Source organism: Gossypium hirsutum, chromosome D12 (genome assembly GCF_007990345.1).
Source record: "Gossypium hirsutum isolate 1008001.06 chromosome D12, Gossypium_hirsutum_v2.1, whole genome shotgun sequence".
Lineage (NCBI taxonomy): Eukaryota > Viridiplantae > Streptophyta > Magnoliopsida > Malvales > Malvaceae > Gossypium > Gossypium hirsutum.
In genome coordinates this window covers 40,842,299-40,864,113 of record NC_053448.1, presented here as the reverse complement: position 1 = coordinate 40,864,113, position 21,815 = coordinate 40,842,299, and the positions used below count along the sequence as shown (strand labels likewise).

Here is a 21,815-nt window from a genome sequence, read left to right as displayed (position 1 = left end):
TAAAAGAAAAAAAATTAAATTGCTCAAAACAAAAAAAATATAGAGACCAATTGTACAATTTAACCTAAAATTTTCATTTGAAATGATGATTTAATGTGTCACCTCAACTTACCATTACACCGTTAACGACAATTAACGTTCAGTGATTAAAATGTTACAACACAATAACGTAAGTGACTAAAACGTAACATTTCAAATATAAATGACTAAAATGTAACTTAAGGAAAATAAAAGTGACTATTTTGATAGTTTACCCTTCCTTTAATTGTTTAAAATATCTATGGTTATAAATAAAAAGTATTTTTTTTAATGTAACTATTATATTAATTAGTTTTAAAGAGCATTGACATTAGAAATGTTTTTGTAATAAACTAGAAAAGGAATTAAATGTTCACAAATGAAGGAGGAAAATTTAATATTGGAGTTTGTTTAAGAAAAAAAATGTTTGGTATGTATGGAAATTTAAGTAATAAATATAAATATTTTATTTTATATTTATAAATATTAAATTTTTATGAATTATTAGTTTGATATAGTGATAATTTCTATTTAAATATTAAAGTATTGAAAGTTGGTATTGATTAGAGGTGCTCATGGGCCGAGCCGAGTCCAACCAAAAATTTAGGACTGTTTGTTAGGTTCGGCCTGAAAATTGATTAAAAAATTTTGCCCAATCTCAGCCCGAATAAAAATGCTAAAACCCGAATTCGACTTGGCCCGGCCTGGCCATATTAATTTTTTATATAATTTTTAAATATATATAACACATCAAAAATACTAAAAACATTAAAATAAATGTTTCCCAACAAATTGAAAATAATTTTTTAAAAAATATGTATACTTAAATAACACTAATTGTCCTTCCCCCGTACAGATTTGAGTACGAAAGGCCCACCCCAAAAAGCGAATAGTCCTTATCGCCACGCGGCTTAATCCCGATCACTCCCTCAAGAATAGGAGGCAATAATAGAGCGAATCCATCAGAGAGTACTCCACCACGAGCTGCCAAAGCACGCTCAGTCAAGAACGTAAAAGAGGTAGGATGGGCGGTTGGTCAGATCTAGTATGGATCGTACATGGACGGTAATTGGAGTCGGCGGCTCCCCTAGGTTCCCCCATCTAGGATCCTTGGAGAAGAGGATCAAGTTGGCCCTTAAGAACAGCGTAATGCACTATCTCCCTTCAACCCTTTGAGCGAAATGCGGCAAAAGGAAGGAAAATCCATAGACCAACCCCATCCTCTCCACCCCGTAGGAACTACGAGATCACCCCAAGGACGTCTTCGGTATCCAGGGGTCGTGGACCGACCATAGAACCCAGTTCAATAAGTGGAATGCATTAGCTATCCGCTCTCAGGTTGGGCAGTAAGGGTCGGAGAAGGGCAATCACTCATTCTTAAAACCAGCATTCTTAAGACCAAAGAGTCGAAGGGGGGAAAGCTCTCCGCCGTTCCTGGTTTTCCTGTAGCAGGATCCTCCGGAACCACAAGAATCCTTAGTTAGAATGGGATTCCAACTCAGCACCTTTTGAGATTTTGAGAAGAGTTGCTCTTTGGAGAGCACAATACGATGAAAGTTGTAAGATGTGTTCGAGGGGAGTTATTGTCTGTTGTTGGCCTCTATGGTAGAATTAGTTGGGGGCCTGAGAGGTGGTGGTTTACCCTATGGCGGATGTCAGCGGTTCGAGTCCGCTTATCTCCAACTCGTGAACTTAGCCGAAACAAAGCTATATGATAGTACCCAATTTTTTCGATTCGGCAGTTAGTTCGATCTATGATTTATCATTCATGGACGTTGATAAGATCCTTCCATTTCATTTAGCAGCACCTTAGGATACAACTTAACAAGAAAATGCCTCTAAAATAATAACAAAATTAACACCAAACAAGTGTTATATAATATCTAAACAATAACAACAAAATAGTAGTAACATAATAGTGAAATAATAGTAAAATAGGGAGAAAACAACAATAAAATAGCATTAAAACAACAACAAAAAAAAGACATTTTTTTTGTCCTTTTGTGAATCCAGGTCGGGCTGGCCCAAGTAAAAAATGCCTTACCCGAGGTCTGTCCCATTTTTTAAACGAGCCTTATTTTTTTTCCAAACTTATTTTTTGAGCCTATATTTTTTTCCAAACCCTCCCACTTTTTGGGCAAGCCTTCAGGTCGGGCCAAGTCTAGTAGAGATGTCAAGAATCGTCTAAAGTGGTTTCAGAAATTTTAGAAAATGATGGAATGTTCTCCTATTATTTTGGGAAAATATTTAATGATCGATTTTTGTTCTTGTGATCTGACCGATGGTACGGTTATATATGGTGGCTTAATGTGATATGATCAATGGAACGGTTATATACGGCTTAATGTGATTTGATCAATGGAACGGTTATATAAAAAAAATAGGCAACTAAGTCACGGTGGATCTTTTGGATGTGTGTTTTGATATTATTGGAGAGCATGTTGTCATATTATAGAGCTTTAATAAATAATGTTTAAATCGGATTGGACCAATCGATTGGACTAGGAACCAATCAGGGTACTGGTCCTGGTCCGAAGATAGTCATTAGATCAATTGACCTTAAAATTAGTACCAAGAAATTGAATCAAACAAAAAACCAATTGAACTAGGTGATTAAACAATTTTTTTTTAATTTTTTATTAATTTATTTAATAGAACCGGATGGATCAACCAGGCTATCGATTGGATTGGTGAATTGGTGGGTTGACTAGTTCGACCACCAATTTAGTTTTGAAAACCTTGGGTTTAATATGAATTTGATGTGACCTGGAGTATTATTTATGTGCCGAGCACGTAGGAAAATAGGTGTTACAAAAAGAATCATACTTTGAATATAATGATCATGCAATATTTGATAAAGTGATCCCTTTAAATAAAGTAACATCTCACTGTAATATATGATAAAATATAATGCAATTCAAATATAAAGTTTTAAAAGATAAAAAAATAACTTAATAGATTGAGTTAGTTTAGTTGGGAGCGCTGTTATTACAATAAAAATAAAAAGAACATATGTTGGAACGTATTTAAGCATGTTTTTCCTTTAATTTAAGGGTTTTACGAGATTATGCATAGAAACAAGCATTTTATTTTTTAAAATAAACATATTTTGTATTTGATACATAGCATTGTTTCTGCTTATTTCGTCAAAAAATAATTTTATATTGATTTTATATCTAGTAAATCAAATATGAGTGGTAAAATATAGAGTTGCCCATAGGTTAGATTGGGTCGGTCCTTTGGGATTTGATTTGACTTGACCTAAAATCTCGTTTCATTATTTAAAAGATTACATCAAAATTATCGTACGTGATCTATATGAATGAAATATAAAATATGACGATTAGATTATTAAAATATTAACCGATATAAGTGGATCCATCTCATTTTTCAATATTATTAAAATATAATAGTGAAATAGGAATGAAAAATACCTAAAAAATAATTTTCAAAATATCTATTGTTTTAATTAGAAGTATTTTTTAATTAGTTTTAAAGAGATTTGACACTAGATTTTTTTTAATAAACTAGAAAATAAAATGTTGACAAATGAAGTTGGAAATTTCAATACTAAAGTTGTTTAATACTAAAATGTTTGTTATGGATTGAAGTTTAAGTAATAATTTAAATTATTTTATTTTATAATTGTAAATGATGGATTATAATGAATTATTAATTTAATCTTATTAACTTAACATTTTGTATATTGTGATATTTCTACATAAAAAATTAGAATATTAAAAATTTGGAGGGTGAAGTTAGAAAATTATTTTAAAAGATAAAAATAAATAAAATTTGAGGTCAAAATATAATTGTATTATTATATTAATTTTTGACTTTATAAAAATTGAAGGGACTACATAAATAATTTTCCATTTGTTTGACGAGGTCAAGGCCACTACCAACCCCTTCTCTTCACATTTGGTCTGAAGTGGTTCCAGAAAGTTTGGAGAATGACGGAATGTTCTTCAATTAATTTGAAAGCATATTCAATGTTCGAATTTTTTTTTCCTTCTGATTTGATCTAAGTAAAGGTTATATATGATTTAATGTGAGTCTCTCCAAAGAAGTGTTTTGCTAGAGGAACAGGTAGTTTAGTCACAGTGAATCTCATGGACGTGTGCTTCGATGTGATTGGAGAGTTTGTTATCTTACTATGGAGAGTATGAATTACGCATCGAGTATGCAAAAGATGTAATCTAAGTATAACCAAGATGAGTCCAATGTGATTGGGTGCATTAATGCAAAAAATAAGCATGGCAATAGAGCATAACTTGAGTAAAATCAAGATGAGTCCAATATAATTCAGAGTACTAATTACAAGAATACAAAAAATAAATATTTTAATAAAACGTAACCTGAATATAATGGTTATGCAGTAATTAACGAAGTGAAGGGGAGCTTCTCTTTGTTCTCTTCCCTAATTGAATTGAGATAATCACCTGTAGCAAGCATTAGTAAAAATTTAATGTAGTTGAACTATAAAATTAATTAAACATATGTTACATGTGGTATATTGTAGACTTGTCTATGAGTTGGGTTAGATTTTGTCAAAATTTTAGGCCCCACCTTGATTCCGCCCAAAAAATAGGCCTAAAATTTTGCCCAAGTTCAGCCCTACTAAAAATGCTACAATCGGGCCCAACCCGGTCGAATTAATTTTTTATATAAAAAATTTAAAAATATAATACATTAAAAATACTAGAAACATTAAAATAAATGTTTCTCAATAAATTGAAATTAAATTAAAAAATTATTTATACTTAAATAATAAAATAGTAGTAACATAATAGTGAAATGATAGAAAATAACAATAAAATAGTAGTAAAACAACAAACAAACAACAGATTTTTTGTCTTTTTGCTAATTTGGGCCGGGCTCGAGTAAAAAAAGCCTTACCCAAGGCCAAACGGGCCTTTTTTTGCCCAAGCCCATTTTTAGGTTTATATTTTTACCCAAACCCTCCCACATTTCAGACGAGCCTTCGGACCGGATGACTTAACCCATGGACAGGTCTGGTTCCCTCTTATTCAATTAAACATTATTTTTGTAATAATTTTATATTAAGTAAATTGAATATGAGTGGTGGTAAACCATAACGTTGTTCATGTTGAAGCTGTAATCTGATTTTAAAAAAATTGTATCTAGTAATCTATAAAGTTGGTAAGAAATATTAAGAAATTGGATTATATTATTAAATAAGTTGTATCGACAATTATTTATAGTAAATTCCGGAATGTTAAGAAATGTTATTTATAAGAGATTCCATATGATAAGTTTTTTTGTATCGTATGATGGGATATGATCCAGTTTAAGAAAATAAAATAAGACAAGAGCATTAAAGACGACTCTCAAACTCTTTTATTTGAGACATTCAAAACTTCGAAATGTAATTGAAAGGATATTTGTTATCCTAAAAAAAGATTTATTATATTAACAACATCTCAATATAACATAAAAAAAAAGGTTGGATCGTTTTAGCATGTTGCATACTCCATAACTTCATTTATAAGTGAAAATGGGACGATTCATATTTGATATATATTGAAATTTAAGTAATAAATATGATTATATTATTCTACCGTTGTAAATATTGAATTTCAATGAATTATTATTAATATAATCTTATTAATTTGACATTTGATATAGTGATATTTTTACTTAAAAAAATATTGGAATTTGTTAGGGATCAATCCGTATAAATAACGAATAAGAAAAGCAGAGAAGATCGAACACATAAATTTTACGTGAAAAATTTCTTTGAAAAAAATAAAAATCACGGGCAAAAAAGACTGCACTTAATGAGAAAATAAACAAATAGTACAAGATGAAAAAATAAACTAAATGAGTAAAATCCAAAATCCGAATGCAAAGCTCTCTCAAAAACTTTCTCAAAAACTCTCCTCAAAACTCTTCATAAAATCTCACGTAAGAGATATTCTGTCAACTCTCTAAATAGGGTTACAAAAACCCTTTAAATAGGCTAATGTAAATATTCCTAGACTAATAATAGTTTAATTGGGAAAAGATAATATAGTATAACTGGGAGAAGAAACCCGATATTTGTGGGAACACGTCACCTCGTTGCGATGTCGTCTCTACCTCGTCGTTTTAACATTGTTGTGTCATGACGTTGGGCCAGTTTTGGGCATTCTTCGATTGCTCGTCATTCATCTTTCTAAGTGTTTACAAAGAGTCCGATAAATGTGAAGAACACTCCACAGAAGTTCACAAACATGTCCAGAGTTGTTTGAAGTGGTTTTAGAAATTTTAAAAATGATGGAATGTTCTCCGATTAATTTGGAAAATCATTCAATGTTGGAAATGTTTTTTTTTTTTTTTTGATCTAATCAATGGAGCGGTTTTATACGACTTAACGTGAACCTCTCCAAATAAGAGTTTTGCTAAATAAACATGCAATTGAGTCATAGTGGGTCTTGTGAATGTGTACTTTAACGTGATTAGAGAGTTTGTTGTCTTACTATGGAGCATTAAGATGAGTCTAATATGATTTAGAGTATTAATTACGTGCTGAGCAAGCAAAAAATAAGTGTTGCAATAAGACATAACATGAGAATATAATCAAGATGAGTCCATCAATTACGTGCCGAGAAAAAAAAAGTATTGCAATAAGGTGTAGCCCAAGTATAATCAAGAGTCTAGTGTGATTCGAAGCATTATTACGTGTTGAGCATGAAAAAAATAAGAGTTATAATAAGACGTAAGTTGAATATAATGGTCATGCAGTATCTGACGAAGTGATCCCTTTGAATAAGGTGACACTTGGACTATAAATGAGACGAGTTTCTCTTTGTTCTTTTCTCTAATTAGAGCGCGATATTCACATATATCGAGCTTTACTTAGATAGTAAAAGTATGATGTAGCTCAAATATAAAGTTTAACTATTTTAAAATAAATGATAAAATTAACTAAACAAATTGAATCTTAATTCAATTGGCATCATTATTATTGTAATAACAAGGAAAATATGAAAATTTAAGTGTGTTTAAATGTGTTTTTCTTCTAGTTATAGATAAAAACAGACATAGCATTGTTTTGTTCCTGTTTATTCCATATTAAAAAATATTTTATAATAATTTTGTATTAAATAAAATCGAATATGAGTGGTAAAACATAGAGTTATCCATAAGTTGGGCCGGGTCAGAACTTGTCTTTACTCGACCCAAAATTTCAATTTATTGTTCAAAATATTATTAAAAATAAAAAAAATATATGTATTATATTATATTTTTAAATAAATTTAAATTTAAAAATATTTTTTTTATTAATTATATCAAATTCAAGGTGATATCCATACTCGACCCAAATTGAATTTGATGTACCGAACTGGGGGAGCTGCCCAAAAATCTTAAAAATCTACTAACCCTATTAATTTATTTTGGTTTGAATATGCTATAAATTTATGTAATCTTAAATTTGAAATTTAATCATTATATTTTTATTTTTAGAAATTTAGTAAATTTATTTTTTTAGATTTTAAAATTTAGATTTATTATAAGGTTATTTTTTAGATACATGACTATCAAATAAGTTTTGATTTTAAAATGTCGTACCAACATATTTAATAAAAAAAATAACCGTGTTAATAATTGGACTTGAATTTTAAAATCTGAAAAGTAAAGTGACTAAATTCCTAAAAATAAAAGTCCCAGGATTGAATTCCAAATTTGTGAAGAGTATAGGAGTTGATTATAGATGATTATGGGTGAGTGTACCTAAATGGTCCCTATATTATAGAGACTTCATCAAATTAGTCTCTCTACTTTTAAATGGATCAATTTAATCACTATACTATTAAAAAAATTTCAATAACGCCAAATTGGAATAGAGGGACTAATTTGATCCGGTCCCTATAATACAAGGACCTTCTATGTACTTTAACCAAGGAAAAACATTACAAAAATTATAATACAGTTTTGTATACAAAGCTTCCTGTTGTGGACAAAACATTTACATCTTATTAACACATAAAACAGTATTAGTATAAATCACAATGAGAGACAGCAAATGACTAATTATAACTTCAGTGATGTACATGTTTCATTTTTTCCCTATTTCTTCCCCTTCAATGTCATGAAAAGTTAGGGAGGGAGATTAAAGACGATATATTATATATATGTATATGTGTATGTTATTAACATCATTTGCATATCAAAGAAGGAACTCAGGCACCAGTCATTATCTCCTTATTTGAGAACATCATTTGTCTATGATGGTTCCATGTGCGAGGGGATGGTGAAACGAGCAATGGCCATAATAAGCTTGTATCCGATACTGTCCTCGTCGTGAGGCTCGGGACGGTCTTTTTGTGTTGCCTTAAGACCCCATTGATTGCTTTCAAGTAGTTGCTTGAGTCATGGTCTCGTAAAATGGTACCTTCCGAGCCATATGCCGTAAGATCGCTGAGGGTATCCAATGGATGAGGACAATTGAGGAAAGCCTTAAGTGCTTTCGTGGAGTATCCGTTATGCGTCTTGTCTAATTCGTAAAGAGCGGTTCCGAGAGGGAGTAGGGGGTGTGGCGGAGACGACTTCTCGCTCGGTTGGACAATGAATAGTTTCCCAAGCGGAGTGTACAAAAGTTTCTACATCAAAACAACAATGAAATGATGAATTGGGCTTTTTTCCAATTTCGAAACGTTTAAGTTTGTTGGTACTTACATTTTTGAGCAAACAACGGTGAGATCGGAGGGAACCGGGCAAACGCTTGAGGACAATAGCAACATGGTTCGGATATTTGCAGGAAAAGGCTCTAGGGACGATGTCTCGGTGCATCATCACGCAATGAACATGGTTATCGTCTAACCCGAATTCTTCTAGTATCTTTTGACCTCCGCAAAACACAAACGGTGACCCGAAAGTGATGACCGGTCGAAGAGCAGAAGGCTTTACGACTTTCTTAGCTAACAACATTAAGCTAACTAAAAGAGAAAGACTTCCCCCAAGGGAATGACCGGTGAATTGAAGCTTCGCACGGTCCCCGTGCCGATTTAGATGATCCATAATTTCAGGCAAGAATTGTTCATATATGCCTTTTGCAGCTTCATAAATTCCTCTATGAACAAGCACATCAGTATCCTCAAATGTAGTAGGCTCGAACAAAAGGTTCGCCTGCCACGATGCTAGAGAGTCGGACCCCTGCAAATACGAGCAAATATAACCTATCAAACATCAAAGTTCGATAATCGGGTCTTCACAACAACATGGCTGGCTTGAACTGTGCTGACCTATCAATATTAACTGCCTACCTGAATTACAAAACAGCGAGTATACGTGCTCAACTCGTCGCAAACAAACCATTCGCAAGGTGATGACTGCAGAGACTGAAGGTCCTTTGCCGTCTCTTGTTTTTCCTTCTCCCCAGATCTAACCACCGCAGTCATCGCCGATGCTGCCATGTATGCAGCCACCTCCGAGTTATATACTCGAGGCAAATTCTCCCCTTCCATTTCATGCTCATCTCCGGACCTACGCAAATCCCTTTCATCTTCCACTGGCGACTTAAATCCAGGGGACAAAAGACCCTTTGCTCGTGACTGAACGTAGCACGCAGCTGAAGCAGCAATCTCATAAACAGCAGATAGGCTGATCAGACGCTTAGTCTCAGTACCCTCAACTTTCTCCGACTCAGTACTTTCTGGGGTAGCAACAGGTACACGAATAGAATCCTGATCCATTTTGGCCTTGATCGTAGCCACTTCCGCTTTCTTTTCGATAGACGATGTCACGAACTTTAGACCGTAATATTTTCTTAACTCCATTCCCTGCACACACACACACATATATATGAATGCGAGAATGAAGCACACGTGCGCGCACACACGTACACATATTTACATATATATGAATACCAGAATAAACTTGTAGTTTCAAATTTTATTACATAATTGCCAGAACTGAAGATGCATACCTCAATCTTTGGTATGACATAAGCTATGTTGCATAAGAAGGCAAGCTCAGAAAACAGCTTGGTATCAGACAATGGAACTCGAACTAATAATTTCGAGAACGATTCACGGTCGTACATCACTTCGTCTCCTTCTTCATCGGAGTTGTAGTTCACTTCGCAGCCACCTTCATGTTCATCTTCATTGCCATCATTTTCGTTCTCATCATATATTTCACGTCCTTCAACACCATCTTCTATTTGTCTATGTTTCCAACGACTATGAACTTCCAGCAACCTATTCACCCAATTCGCCCTCTTTATTTCCTCCTCTTCATCATCGTTGTCGTCGAACAAAAACGACCTAACCGAGTTTGGAATTATGGAACTTGATATTTGAAACGGCAGCAACGATGGAAGGATCCCGACCGAACTGCTCTTTGTCATGGTCGGCTTCGTCGATGCAGCGGCACGTATCCGATTAATAGAGCAACAAAGGTGATTGTCAGAATAAGACCTTCGAATGCCAGCTCTATTCATGCCGGAATCCAATCTTCGAAGCCCGTTGATCTCTTCCTCTTTCGCCTTCGAGGTGACTCGAGAGGTAGGGACAGCCATGGATGCGCATGCCATAGCTTTTCAATCAGAAAAATAAAACTTTTCCTACAGAAGAGTGAGCAACGGGAGATTGGTAAGGAACATTATAAGGGACAGTGTATGCGATAACAACAAGGGTTCAAAGATGCATCAGTTTTGTTCTGTCATAACCAAATTAGCAAACGAAACTGGTGCTAGACTTTACCAAAAAATTTGTGATGATGTTTAGCTATAATATGCCCAGTTTATATACGAGATTGTGTTCTGTTATCTATATAGATCATGGACCAAAGACGATGCTTTTTTTTGGTTTTGACCCAACAATTGAATATGTTTCAACCCGTGTTTTAGAATCAAGTTGGATTGATCGGTTGAACCAAGAATTTATTAATATATCAATTTGAAATAAGGTAAAAGATCAGTTGCATTGGGATAACAAACTGATTGAACCGGATTTTATATTTTTTTTAATAACTTATTTTATTTAAACCGGACAAATTATCGGATCGAAAACCGATAATTTGATTGGTTCAACTGTGTGCGGGATTCCAAAAACATCGGTGGGACAAAACATTAGTGTCGATGAAATCTATGATGTATTGCTTGTTTGATTCTATAAGATTTCAACTACTCTGCTCTATTTTTCCGATAGAGTTCAACAACTTTCATTAGGACAAGAAACATCATTTACAATCTACACTTTATTTAACTTTTGGTTTAAATATACCACCAATCCCTGTACTATTCAAACTTTTAAAATTTAGTCCTTTGTTTTCCATGCTTTAATCCCTCTACTAGTCTAATTTTAAAAATAAAATCCAATTCATAGCATTGATTTTTGTTAAATTTAAATAATAACAGAAGTCAGTTAATAGTATTGTCAATTAAATTTTAATTTTTAAATAATAAAAGTAGAGGATTAAATTTTTGAAACTAAAAGCTGAGAGGCTAAATTTTAAAAACCCGAAGTGTACTAGGACTAGGGACAAAATTAAACCTTTTTTTAAAATGATCTCATGCAATGTTTATTTTGAAGAGTCCAATTTCAAATAGCTGTCACCAATTTCGTGGCTTGTTGCCTTGAAGTAGTCATGTTTAAGAAGAAAGTAGGGCTAAGGTGAAGTATATATTTTGTAACTGTAAATTTGTAAATTAAGGAAAAATAAATAAGAAACAAGCGTGATTGGAACAATAAATCTTTAATTAATTTTCACCAAATTAACATAAAATCCAAAAAAAAAATCACAGCCATTAAATTAATGTTTAATAAATTAAACCCAGAGTTAAACATATTCATAATTTATGTATAATATAAAACTACCTCCTTCGAGAGCCATTAGAATAAATAGGTTAAAATCGTCCTTTTCAAGTTTTTTTTTTAAATTTTATGGGTTATTTTGATCTTTTCATTAATTATATAAGGTTAATTTTATATTTTAATTAAACAAAGATTAATATATATATAACTAATTTTGTTGAAAGCATGTCGATTGAGTTTTAGCTCGATTGACATGGACATTACTGTTAATGTAAGAGGGCATGAATTTGAGTGCGTTAAAACAAATTATCCTCCTATTTATGAATTTGGAAGGGAGTGGTAGGTATTATGTAAAAAAAATGTTTAAAGCATATATTTACTTTAAAGTATTAATTAAGTCTAATAAAAGTTTTTTTTTCACTACTTTCTTCTTTTCATTTACTTAAAAAATTTTCCAATATTTTCCTTTTTCTTGTTCAAAACCTTAAATATTTTTTTATTCAAAACCATACTCTGTTTTTATATTTATTTTTTAACGATGAATACAATTTATTTAATTTATGTCTTTACTTTTATATTTCTATATATTATTTCTTTTATAATTACATCTATATATCATATATATATTTATATTATATTACAAATTCCTAGAACCCTAGCTTATGTGAAAAATCAGCACCTTTGAAAGCCATTAGTATAAATAGGTTAAAATCATCCTTTTAAGTTATTTTTTATTTCTACAAAAAGTTATTTTGGTCTTTTGATTAATTATATAATACTAATTAGTATTTTAATTAAATAAGGATGAAATATTTATTCTTAACTAAATTTGTTTAAAGTATATATTTACTTTGAGATATTAATTAAGTCTAATAAAAGTTTTTTTTCTTTTCTTTTCATTTACTTCAAAAATTTTCCAATATTTTCCTTTTTTTTCTATTCAAACCCTTACACTCTTTTGTATTTTTTTAACCATGAATATGATTTATCTAATTTATATATCTTTATTTATATATACCTATATATCGTGTATATATATTATATATTACAAAATCTCAAGCCCTAGTTGATGTGAACAACCTAACTTTTTACCACATGAATTACTCTTATTTTAAATTAATTAATATTTTTTAAAGATTTGTGATTAGTTTAAAACAAGAATGATTATTAGTAAAAAATAATAGTTTTTACCCATTATCCTTTTTTTCTTAAATAAAAAATTACTATGTCATTTATCCTCAATAGATTTTTTTTATTTTACAAATAAACTAATAAAATAAATACCAAACGTATAGAATTCTTTCACAGTCGACACCAATGAGTTTTTTTATTTGATGGAAAGAAAAAAGAAAACTATGCCTTCGTCATATGAAATGTGGAATAGTAAGTAATAATAGCATGACACTTCGAACTCGATATGAAATTTTTTTCTTCAAAATATTAGATTATATATCGTAAGAGTAGTATGAGAGAAATGACATTTTTAATTTTATCTTAACTGTCGTGGACCCATCTTAGCATTACAAACTTTTTTTCTTTTCACATCAAAGACTATATTAATAATATTTATGTTATAAAATAAAAGAGTGTGAAAAAAAGACTTATTTTCTTTCTTTTTTTTATAAATAATTGTCAATTTCTTTACTATTTAAATAAACTTTTTAAAATTTCTTCAATTGAAGAGGTTTATGAGAGAGTTCTTATAGTTTAAAGTTATTTATATATTATTGATATATAATATATATTATATGAAAGAGTCAATTTCTTCACTATTTTTATAAGCTTTTTAGAGTTTCTCATTTAATTTTATTTGAAAAAAATTCATAAGAGAAGACTTAAGGTTTAAAATTATTTTATATATTATTGATATATAATTATATATATTATATGAAAAATAGAAATAATAATCAGAACTTTTCCTCCCCAAACTTTCCTAACCTTTGCACCTTTGAAAATAAGTAGCTGACCATGGTTTATTTTATTCAGTAGTTCATCATGTTATGAGTAAACTGAAAATCTAATATTTTACCCCATTATTTTTTAAAATAAAAATTATTAGTCCTAAATAGAATTTTTAATTTACAAATAAAATAATAAAATAAAAAGGACACACACTGAGATACATTTTTAAAAATAAATTAATAAAATAAAAAGATACATACTTTTATGTACACTTTAAGAAATTAAAAGGTTAATTTTAATTTCATATTAACTTAAAAACACTTCCATAGCTCACCAATGTCAATTTATTCACTATTTTCGTAAGCTTTTAGAGTTTCTTAATTTAAAAAAATTGACAAGATAAGGCATATAGTTTAAGCTAAATTAGTCTTATATGCTATTTTTTTTAATTTAAAAAAATAGGTTAATTTTAGAGAGAGTGTTCACTTAAACACATTTTTCTTCAATGATCAGAAATTAAATAAAGTAACAGTAAATATTTTTAAGGGCAACAGTTATTTTTTTTATTCTTATCAATATCATTTATGTTGTTTATGCTTTTGAGCATTAATATCATGAAATTAGAATATTTGAAAAAGAATAAAATACTGAAATTGGATTTAGAATGTTATTAAATTGATGTAACATTATGAAGGGTTGGTTATTGATATTAAGCATATAAATTTAGTAAATTTTTATTTAAAGAACTTGAATTATAAACTTTTTTACTCTCTATGAATTTTAAAATAAATTTTAATTAAATTATTAATGTGGTATGGAGTATTATTTGTTATGGTCACTAATATTTGAAGTAATTAAACTTGAATTGCATGTTTAAACTTAAAAGACATACAATTATATTTCATTGAGCAATGATCCTAAAATTTTTAAATAATCCATTAAATCATCTTTTAAGTTAGTTTTAAGTTTATTTCATTGAACTTTGTTAATAATTTTTTTATAATATAATTTTAAATATATATATATAATATTATCTTAAATGTTTATAGAAAATTGTACTAGGATTTGTATAGATAGGATATGAATCTTGGCTTAAAAGTATAAAAAGCTCTTAATTTTTTTCAAAAAAAGTAATTAAGTCCTTTTTTTGCATTCAATTGGGTACTTAAACATTTAAAATGCATCAAAAATGTCCTCAATTTTTTTCAAAATAGCAATTAAACCCTTGCTTCGTTTTTTTTTACACTCAATCGGATACTTGAACCACCCCTGATTTTTTTCAATTAAAGCCAACACGTGTCACAACCACAAAGTGACATGTGGCAAAAAAATGATTAAAAAATAATTTAATAAAAAATTTAAAATACTTAAATTTTATTGAAAATTAGAAAAAGAATTATAAAAATTGTCAAAAAATTATTAAAAAATTGTACGGGGTATCTCTTGATTACTGATTATTCATGTTATAAACAATCATAAGTCATAAGTTATTTTTAATGAATTAATTACTTTTCTTCTTAGATTGATTATACAAAAAATTTATCAGGTATTTAATTTGCTTTTTATTTGTGATGTTCTTAAAATTTTTGGGTTTTACAATTTCAATGCACGAATCATTTTACTGCATTTTCTACTCCTATTTTATTTTGGACTTACTGTTTTCTTTTTCTTTTATTTTTTATTGTCAGCATATGCAACATCATCAACTTTTTATTTTGATAAGAATTTATTATTATAATTTTAAACACTTTTAATTAAATAAAGTTTTAAAACGATAATATAAAATTTCAAAACATTTATAAAACTAAAATTTAATACTAGAATAGTTAAATAAAACAACTATATATCTTTAAAAAAAACATTAACCACACACTTATATTATAATAATTTATTTTTATAATAATGACTTAATCTTATATTAAATTTTATTAATAAAAATAAATTAGTTTAAATTAATCTACACAATGTATTTTTAAGATGATAGATAAAACCCAATTTCATATTTTTTATTTGATAAAAATATTTAAAGTTAAATTATTTTATAAAATATTTCTTTTATTTCTTATTAAATATCATTTAACTTTTACCTTTTAACTAAAGATAAAATCAATTTCGGTGAAGATTAATAAATTTATCAAAAAAATTTATATGTTTAAAAAGTAAAATTAAACGAAAATAACAATCAATTAATTATAAAAATATCACTGTTTTAAAATAATAAAAAATCAAACTACACAACACTTGGTGGTTTTCCTAATTAACACTAAATTGGGAGGATCCACTTACACAGGTATAAAATTGCTTTAATTTTAAGTAAGTAACTTATTTAGCTCTTCAATTTAAAAAAAAAATTTAATTTTCACCTTTTTTACCTCTTAAATTTGTGTTATTTGTCAAATCATCTTAAAATGAATGAAAAATTTAATATTTTTTAACTTTGCTGACGTGTCTTACATGTGGATGACAAATAAACATTTAATTATTTTTTTAAATTTAAAAATATATAAGAATTATTTTTTTAAGAATTAAGAATTATTTAAATTATTTAAATCATTTTTAAATATTTTAAAATTTTAAAAATTAATTCAATGTTGACATGTCATTCATGCTAACTTTTCTATCTATTTGTGGTGATTTGACAAAAATATAAATTCAAATACTAAAAGAATAAAAAAAATAAATGGAAGGCTAAAATAACTTTTTGGGTACTTTTTTATTATTATAAAATTAGAGGATAAAAAAGTCATTATGCCTTAGTTTTACACCATTTTGTATTTCTTTGTACAATTAATATTTTAATGATCTAACTATTGAATTTATTGATATAATTGTACTTGTCATGCATGTAAAATTTTGAATCGATTCGATATGAATATTTATTGAACGGTTAATTTTTTTAAATAAAATAAATAATTAGAATTTTTTTAATTTACATTGAATTTAACATGCATGATCTATATGAATGAAATATTAAATATAACGGTTGGATAAAATATTAATTGTACAAAGAAATACTAAAAGTAACCGTTGTGAGTGGACTTCTCTCCCACTAAATTTATTTTATTAATAAAATAATAAAAATTTTAAACCTAATAATATTTTCAATTAATTTTATTAAATCAACTTTAAAACTCAAATTAATTAATATCATTATTTTTTAACATCAATATATACAACTTTTCTTAAATATAGATAATATATAAATAAAAATATGTTATATGAAATAATATATTAAGCATAAAGAAGATTAAATTTCGTCACGTACCTGGAAAGAAACAAGACCCTACTGTTGTTGATCTCGATGGCGATATTTTTCGGGCTTCATTACCTCAAAACAAGCAATATCCTCCATTCTTGAAAATCCCCGTCGTCTGTCATGCATTGCCAAGTCCACCAACTAAGAGTAGGATAGTTTGGAATCCTTTTTAATGTTTTAACGGATTAGAGCATATAAAAAATAAAGGAATAAAACAACATTTATTCTTTGGTTTTGGTTACTTTTTCAAAATTGTCCTTAATTTTAAAAATTATCATAAATTAATGCGGACTTAAAAAATTTTAGTCTCTAAACTTAAATCCCGTTAAGGTAGAATGATGTAGCACTTTAATATTACACCACATCATCACTTCAAAATGTTTAAATTTTATATATAGTCTAAAATTTAAAACAAGTTATTGAAGAATTATAAAGATTTTTTTTAACTTTTAAACAAAATTTTGAAAAAAGACATCATTTGAGAGTGCCCATCACCATGCCTTTAGAAAATCTTAATGTAGAGACTAAATTGAAAAAACAAAAACTGTCATAATCCAAAATTAATGTGGAAGAAAAAGTTAATTAAGGATCAAAATGAAATAAATTACCAAATTTAAGACGTTATTTTATCCTAAATATTGAAATGTTTCAAGAATCCAAAGCATAAAAAACTCCAGTGTTTGTTGCAATGTTACAATATTTACGTAATATTATTTATCCAAATTTCTAGTTTGGAAATCCCCGTTAAACTCTCAAACCTTGCCCTTTGGAACCATCGAGCTTGGGGCCGACCGTCTTTGAAATAGATATAGTTCATATTTTCCAAGCTATAAATTAAACCGGAAATACCTATGCTTTTCTTATCTAGAATTATCTTCATAAATATTAGTAGTTTTCATTCAATCAAAATCATGAACTAAGCAGAGACTGATGGAACTAAAAATTTAATAGAAGGGTTAATTTTAGTAAATATCCTCAAATTATTAGCTTTTAAATTTTAAAATATTGTAATTAAATCATCAAAGTATTAGTATTATATTAATTAAGTTATTTTGAAGCCTAACTTTTAATATAGACATTAAATGCTAGTTTGTATATGATGTAGAGTATATTTAGGTATAATATCAAATTTAGCTCTTAATGTTTATAGCTTTTGTCAATTAATTATCCTTTTTTAATTAAATTTAGTCATCAATTTTTTAAAATGAGTAAAATAATATATCTTTAACGAAAATATTAACTAAAACACCAATTTTCAATGCTGTTAACGTGACAACCAGAGTGACCGTCCATATACTTCATACTGGCATGACACTATTTATCTTATATGCTATGTTAAAAATAATGTAAAAGTTATAAAATAAAAAAAAGTTCATAAATTTTTTTAAAAAATAACATGAAGTACATGTGAATTGCTATGCGGACTGTCATGTTTAAAAAATTAATTCTTTAATCAATATTTCCATTAGAAAACAACAACTCAATTCTTTTTGAAAAGTTGAATATCAAATTCGACTTTTTCTAAAAGACTAAGAGCCAAATTTAGTTAAAAAAGACTAAATTTGACAATATGTTGTATATTTAAAATACATTGATAAAATTATAAATATGTAAACAATTTGGATCAGGCATGTCACTAAAATTTAATAACGCTATTTCATTTTATTTAATTTACTAAATTCAAATTATCCATGCAATAAAAACACGTATGTTTATATTTTGATCTATGTGTTTTAAAATTTTTTTAGGTCTAACACCTAAATTGATGGCTAGACTAATGGAAGAGAATTGATATGATATTTGATATTTTTAAGAATCAATTTATCGTATTAAAGTTTGAAAGTTAATTTAAAATTGGGATCATACTTTGAGGACTTTTGTTGAAATTAACCCAAAGTAAAAGAAGGAAATCTGTAACAACTCCCACCCACCATCAATAAAAGGCTTTTTCATGGTTGGACACTTGGGCTTTAATAAGCCCCCAAAGTAGCAAAGTGGCTTGCTTTTGCATGCGCGCCACGTGGTAATATACGAATTTAATGGACTAACCTACCTTTAATTTCTAACCAATATGATTAATCTTCTATATAACGTCACTTATAATAATTAATACTCCAACTCATCATTTTAATGCATTTATTCACAAATATGATTATTGTATATAATCATTTCGAAAATATGTTTTGCAACACGTAGTAGAGCTCGGAAAGTTTTTATTTAGGTATTTTATAATTTATAAAATTTTAAATTAATAGTGGTGAAATTATATTTTAACTTTTTAAAAATGATAAAAAATAATCTAATTATTTAAAAATTATACAAATATAAACTATTAAAATAATGAATTATATTTTTATGATAAATATATAATTTAATTTTCACTCCTCAAAAAATTTTTTCTAGTTCCGCCACATTTGTAACATGTATATTTCTGAATTAATTACATTGAAGAATAGAACTACTGATGGGAGAAAATTTAAATGTTGAAAAATTGAGAATTTGTTTTTTATTGATAAACTTTGTAGGGTTAAATTTATATTAAAAATTTATTTGATAAATTAGGAAATATAAGTATGAAATATAATTATGTTGTTTGATAAAAGTAAATATTAATTTTTAAATATGATTTATTTTTTAATTTTAATCTTGTTAATATAATATTTTTACTATTTTAGATAGTTTTTTTATGAAAGGTAAATATGATGATTTAAATATCTATCTTTTAAAAAGATAATTTAGTTTAATTTTTTAGTAAAATAAAATCAATTTATTATCTTCACTACTTACCTACTTATCATATCCAATCATTTAAAAAAAAATTATATTAAATAAAAAATAAAATAATTATCAAACATATTTACAATGTTGAAAATAAAATTTCAAATATTAACCATAAATTATTTGATAAATTTCAATAATTAGATGTAAGTGTGAGTTATATATCTAAAACAATTAAGTCTATAAATATACTTTTTTAGCCATATGTATTACCTATTTACATGTATGATCAGAGTCCTCTCAGTCTTTTTATATATTCAACAAAAAACAATAATTTATTTCAATATTTCGCGATCATCTTTAAAAGCATTAATAATTTTCGAGTTTTTTTATTAATTATTAAAAAAAATTCATCATCATTTTTCATGAATGCACGTGGATGAGCTGCTTATCTAATATTCAAATTAAACGCCAAAAAAAAAAGAAGAAGGTTAGCTATTGTATAACATTTTTTTTTCACGAGAAAACGATAAATTCATTTCAAAGTTATGATCTTCGTCAAGAATTTAACAATGTCTTTCATAAAAACAGAGTAGAAATTAGTAAAAGTAGGAAGTAATGAAATGTACCTTAGTTTAGGAGGAGATCGGCGACAATGCTAAGGAGAGATCGTACAATGCTGGATCGCAATATCGGAACCGATAGATATGAGAAACGTAAAAGAGAAAAGAAAACTTGAAAGCTGAGTCAAAATTGATGAATTCGGAGAAGAAAATACAAGCTGAAAAACGGGAGCATCTTTTTGAATTTCGAAATTGAAACAGACCTTTTTTTTTTTGTTTTTTGAGAGTGAGATCTGTTTATAATTAAAGAAAAAAGGATGAAAAAATCAAATGAGGAAGAAGATTCTCACAGTCTGAGAGAATCTATTCACGTGGACAATATGAGAGGTTCGTTCCAAAACATGGATTTCAATGACTAAAACGCCCTTCTTGTTTTCCGAAGGCATTTGCTATATTATGATGGTAAGCAGAGGGGTAGAAACGTAAATTCAGTAGATCCGCGCCGGCCAAATGTGTGGTTGCATGAAGCGGCCCACTGCCAGTTGCTGCCACATTTCCACCCCGTTAATTGGCTGTCTTTCTGCTCGATCCTTTATTTCCCGCCAATTTACAACCGCCTGTTACGGCGGAGGCACGAAAATCAATTGATTTGAATAAAACCAGCCTTTTTGTGGTAACCTTAGAAATCGCCACGTATAACTATAGACAAAGATTATCCCCCAATGTGCCCTTTAACCAAAAATGTTGGATCACCACGCGTCATCTGAAGAAGGGCTAGCAGCATCTGTATCTCTCGTGTTGTTCAAGGTTCATTGATTTTCAATTTATTCTCTGTTTTCTTTTTTCTCGAGGATTTTTTTTCAGGTTTTCCTCATGGTTAAGCAATAATGTTTTAACTAGAGAATCAATTTAGGTATTAATCTGGACAATAAGATTAAAAAATTAATTGAATCAATAACTGAATTAATGAATTTAGGTTTTTTTTTTCTAATTGAATTAGTCAAAATGATAAATTGGTGGTCTGATAAATTTAATCGCTAGTCCGATTCTAAAAACATTAAAATTAAGAAAAATATTTTTAGAATTGAGTTGGTGGTTGAATTAGTTAGATAATTAATTTCCGATCAGATCAGTTTGTTCAATACAACGTAAGTAAATTATTAAAAAAATTATAAAATTCAATTCAATTCAATTGTTAGTTCAATCTATCTATAACAGGCCACGAATCAATTGATGTTTGTAATCAACATTGATTTAGAATTTTAAGAAAGAGAGGTAACAATTTGGTTTGGATTGATTTTGAAAAATTATGAATGTAATGTAGTATTTTGGCTTTTAAAAGCTCATCCGCTTAATTTTTTATGTAATTAATTTTTAGTTTTTATAGTATTTATAAATTATATTTATTAATTTAAATATAAAAATTTTATTTCTTAAATATATATAAATTATAAAAATAAAATTTATTTGGATTTGTATAACTATAATTTCCTAATTTGCGAATGGAAATTTGAATCAGATCTAAAAAATTGAAGTATAAATTTTGAATCACATTTAAAAACTTGAGCCAAATGCAACCTTTTCTAATTTTTCACT

At 28.2% G+C, this 21,815-nt stretch overlaps 1 protein-coding gene across 3 annotated transcripts; it reads right to left on the bottom strand.

Annotated features, from left to right (window-relative positions):
* Window positions 1-8,039: 8,039 nt before the first annotated feature.
* On the bottom strand, window positions 8,040-21,118 carry LOC107942797 (phospholipase A1 PLIP1, chloroplastic). 3 transcript variants are annotated; one of them, XM_041106716.1, is made up of 6 exons: window positions 20,286-21,118; window positions 16,948-17,103; window positions 9,950-10,588; window positions 9,288-9,803; window positions 8,701-9,177; window positions 8,040-8,624 (listed from the first exon to the last, which is right to left on the bottom strand). In XM_041106716.1, the coding sequence occupies exons 3-6, from the start codon at window positions 10,556-10,558 to the stop codon at window positions 8,205-8,207; spliced, it is 2,022 nt and encodes a 673-aa protein (XP_040962650.1). In that variant the 5' UTR covers window positions 10,559-10,588; window positions 16,948-17,103; window positions 20,286-21,118; the 3' UTR covers window positions 8,040-8,204. The 3 variants fall into 3 exon arrangements, with proteins under 3 accessions (XP_040962650.1, XP_040962651.1, XP_040962652.1); XM_041106717.1 differs by having other exon boundaries at window positions 16,948-17,079; XM_041106718.1 differs by having other exon boundaries at window positions 16,948-17,053.
* Between the last annotated feature and the right edge of the window lie 697 nt (window positions 21,119-21,815).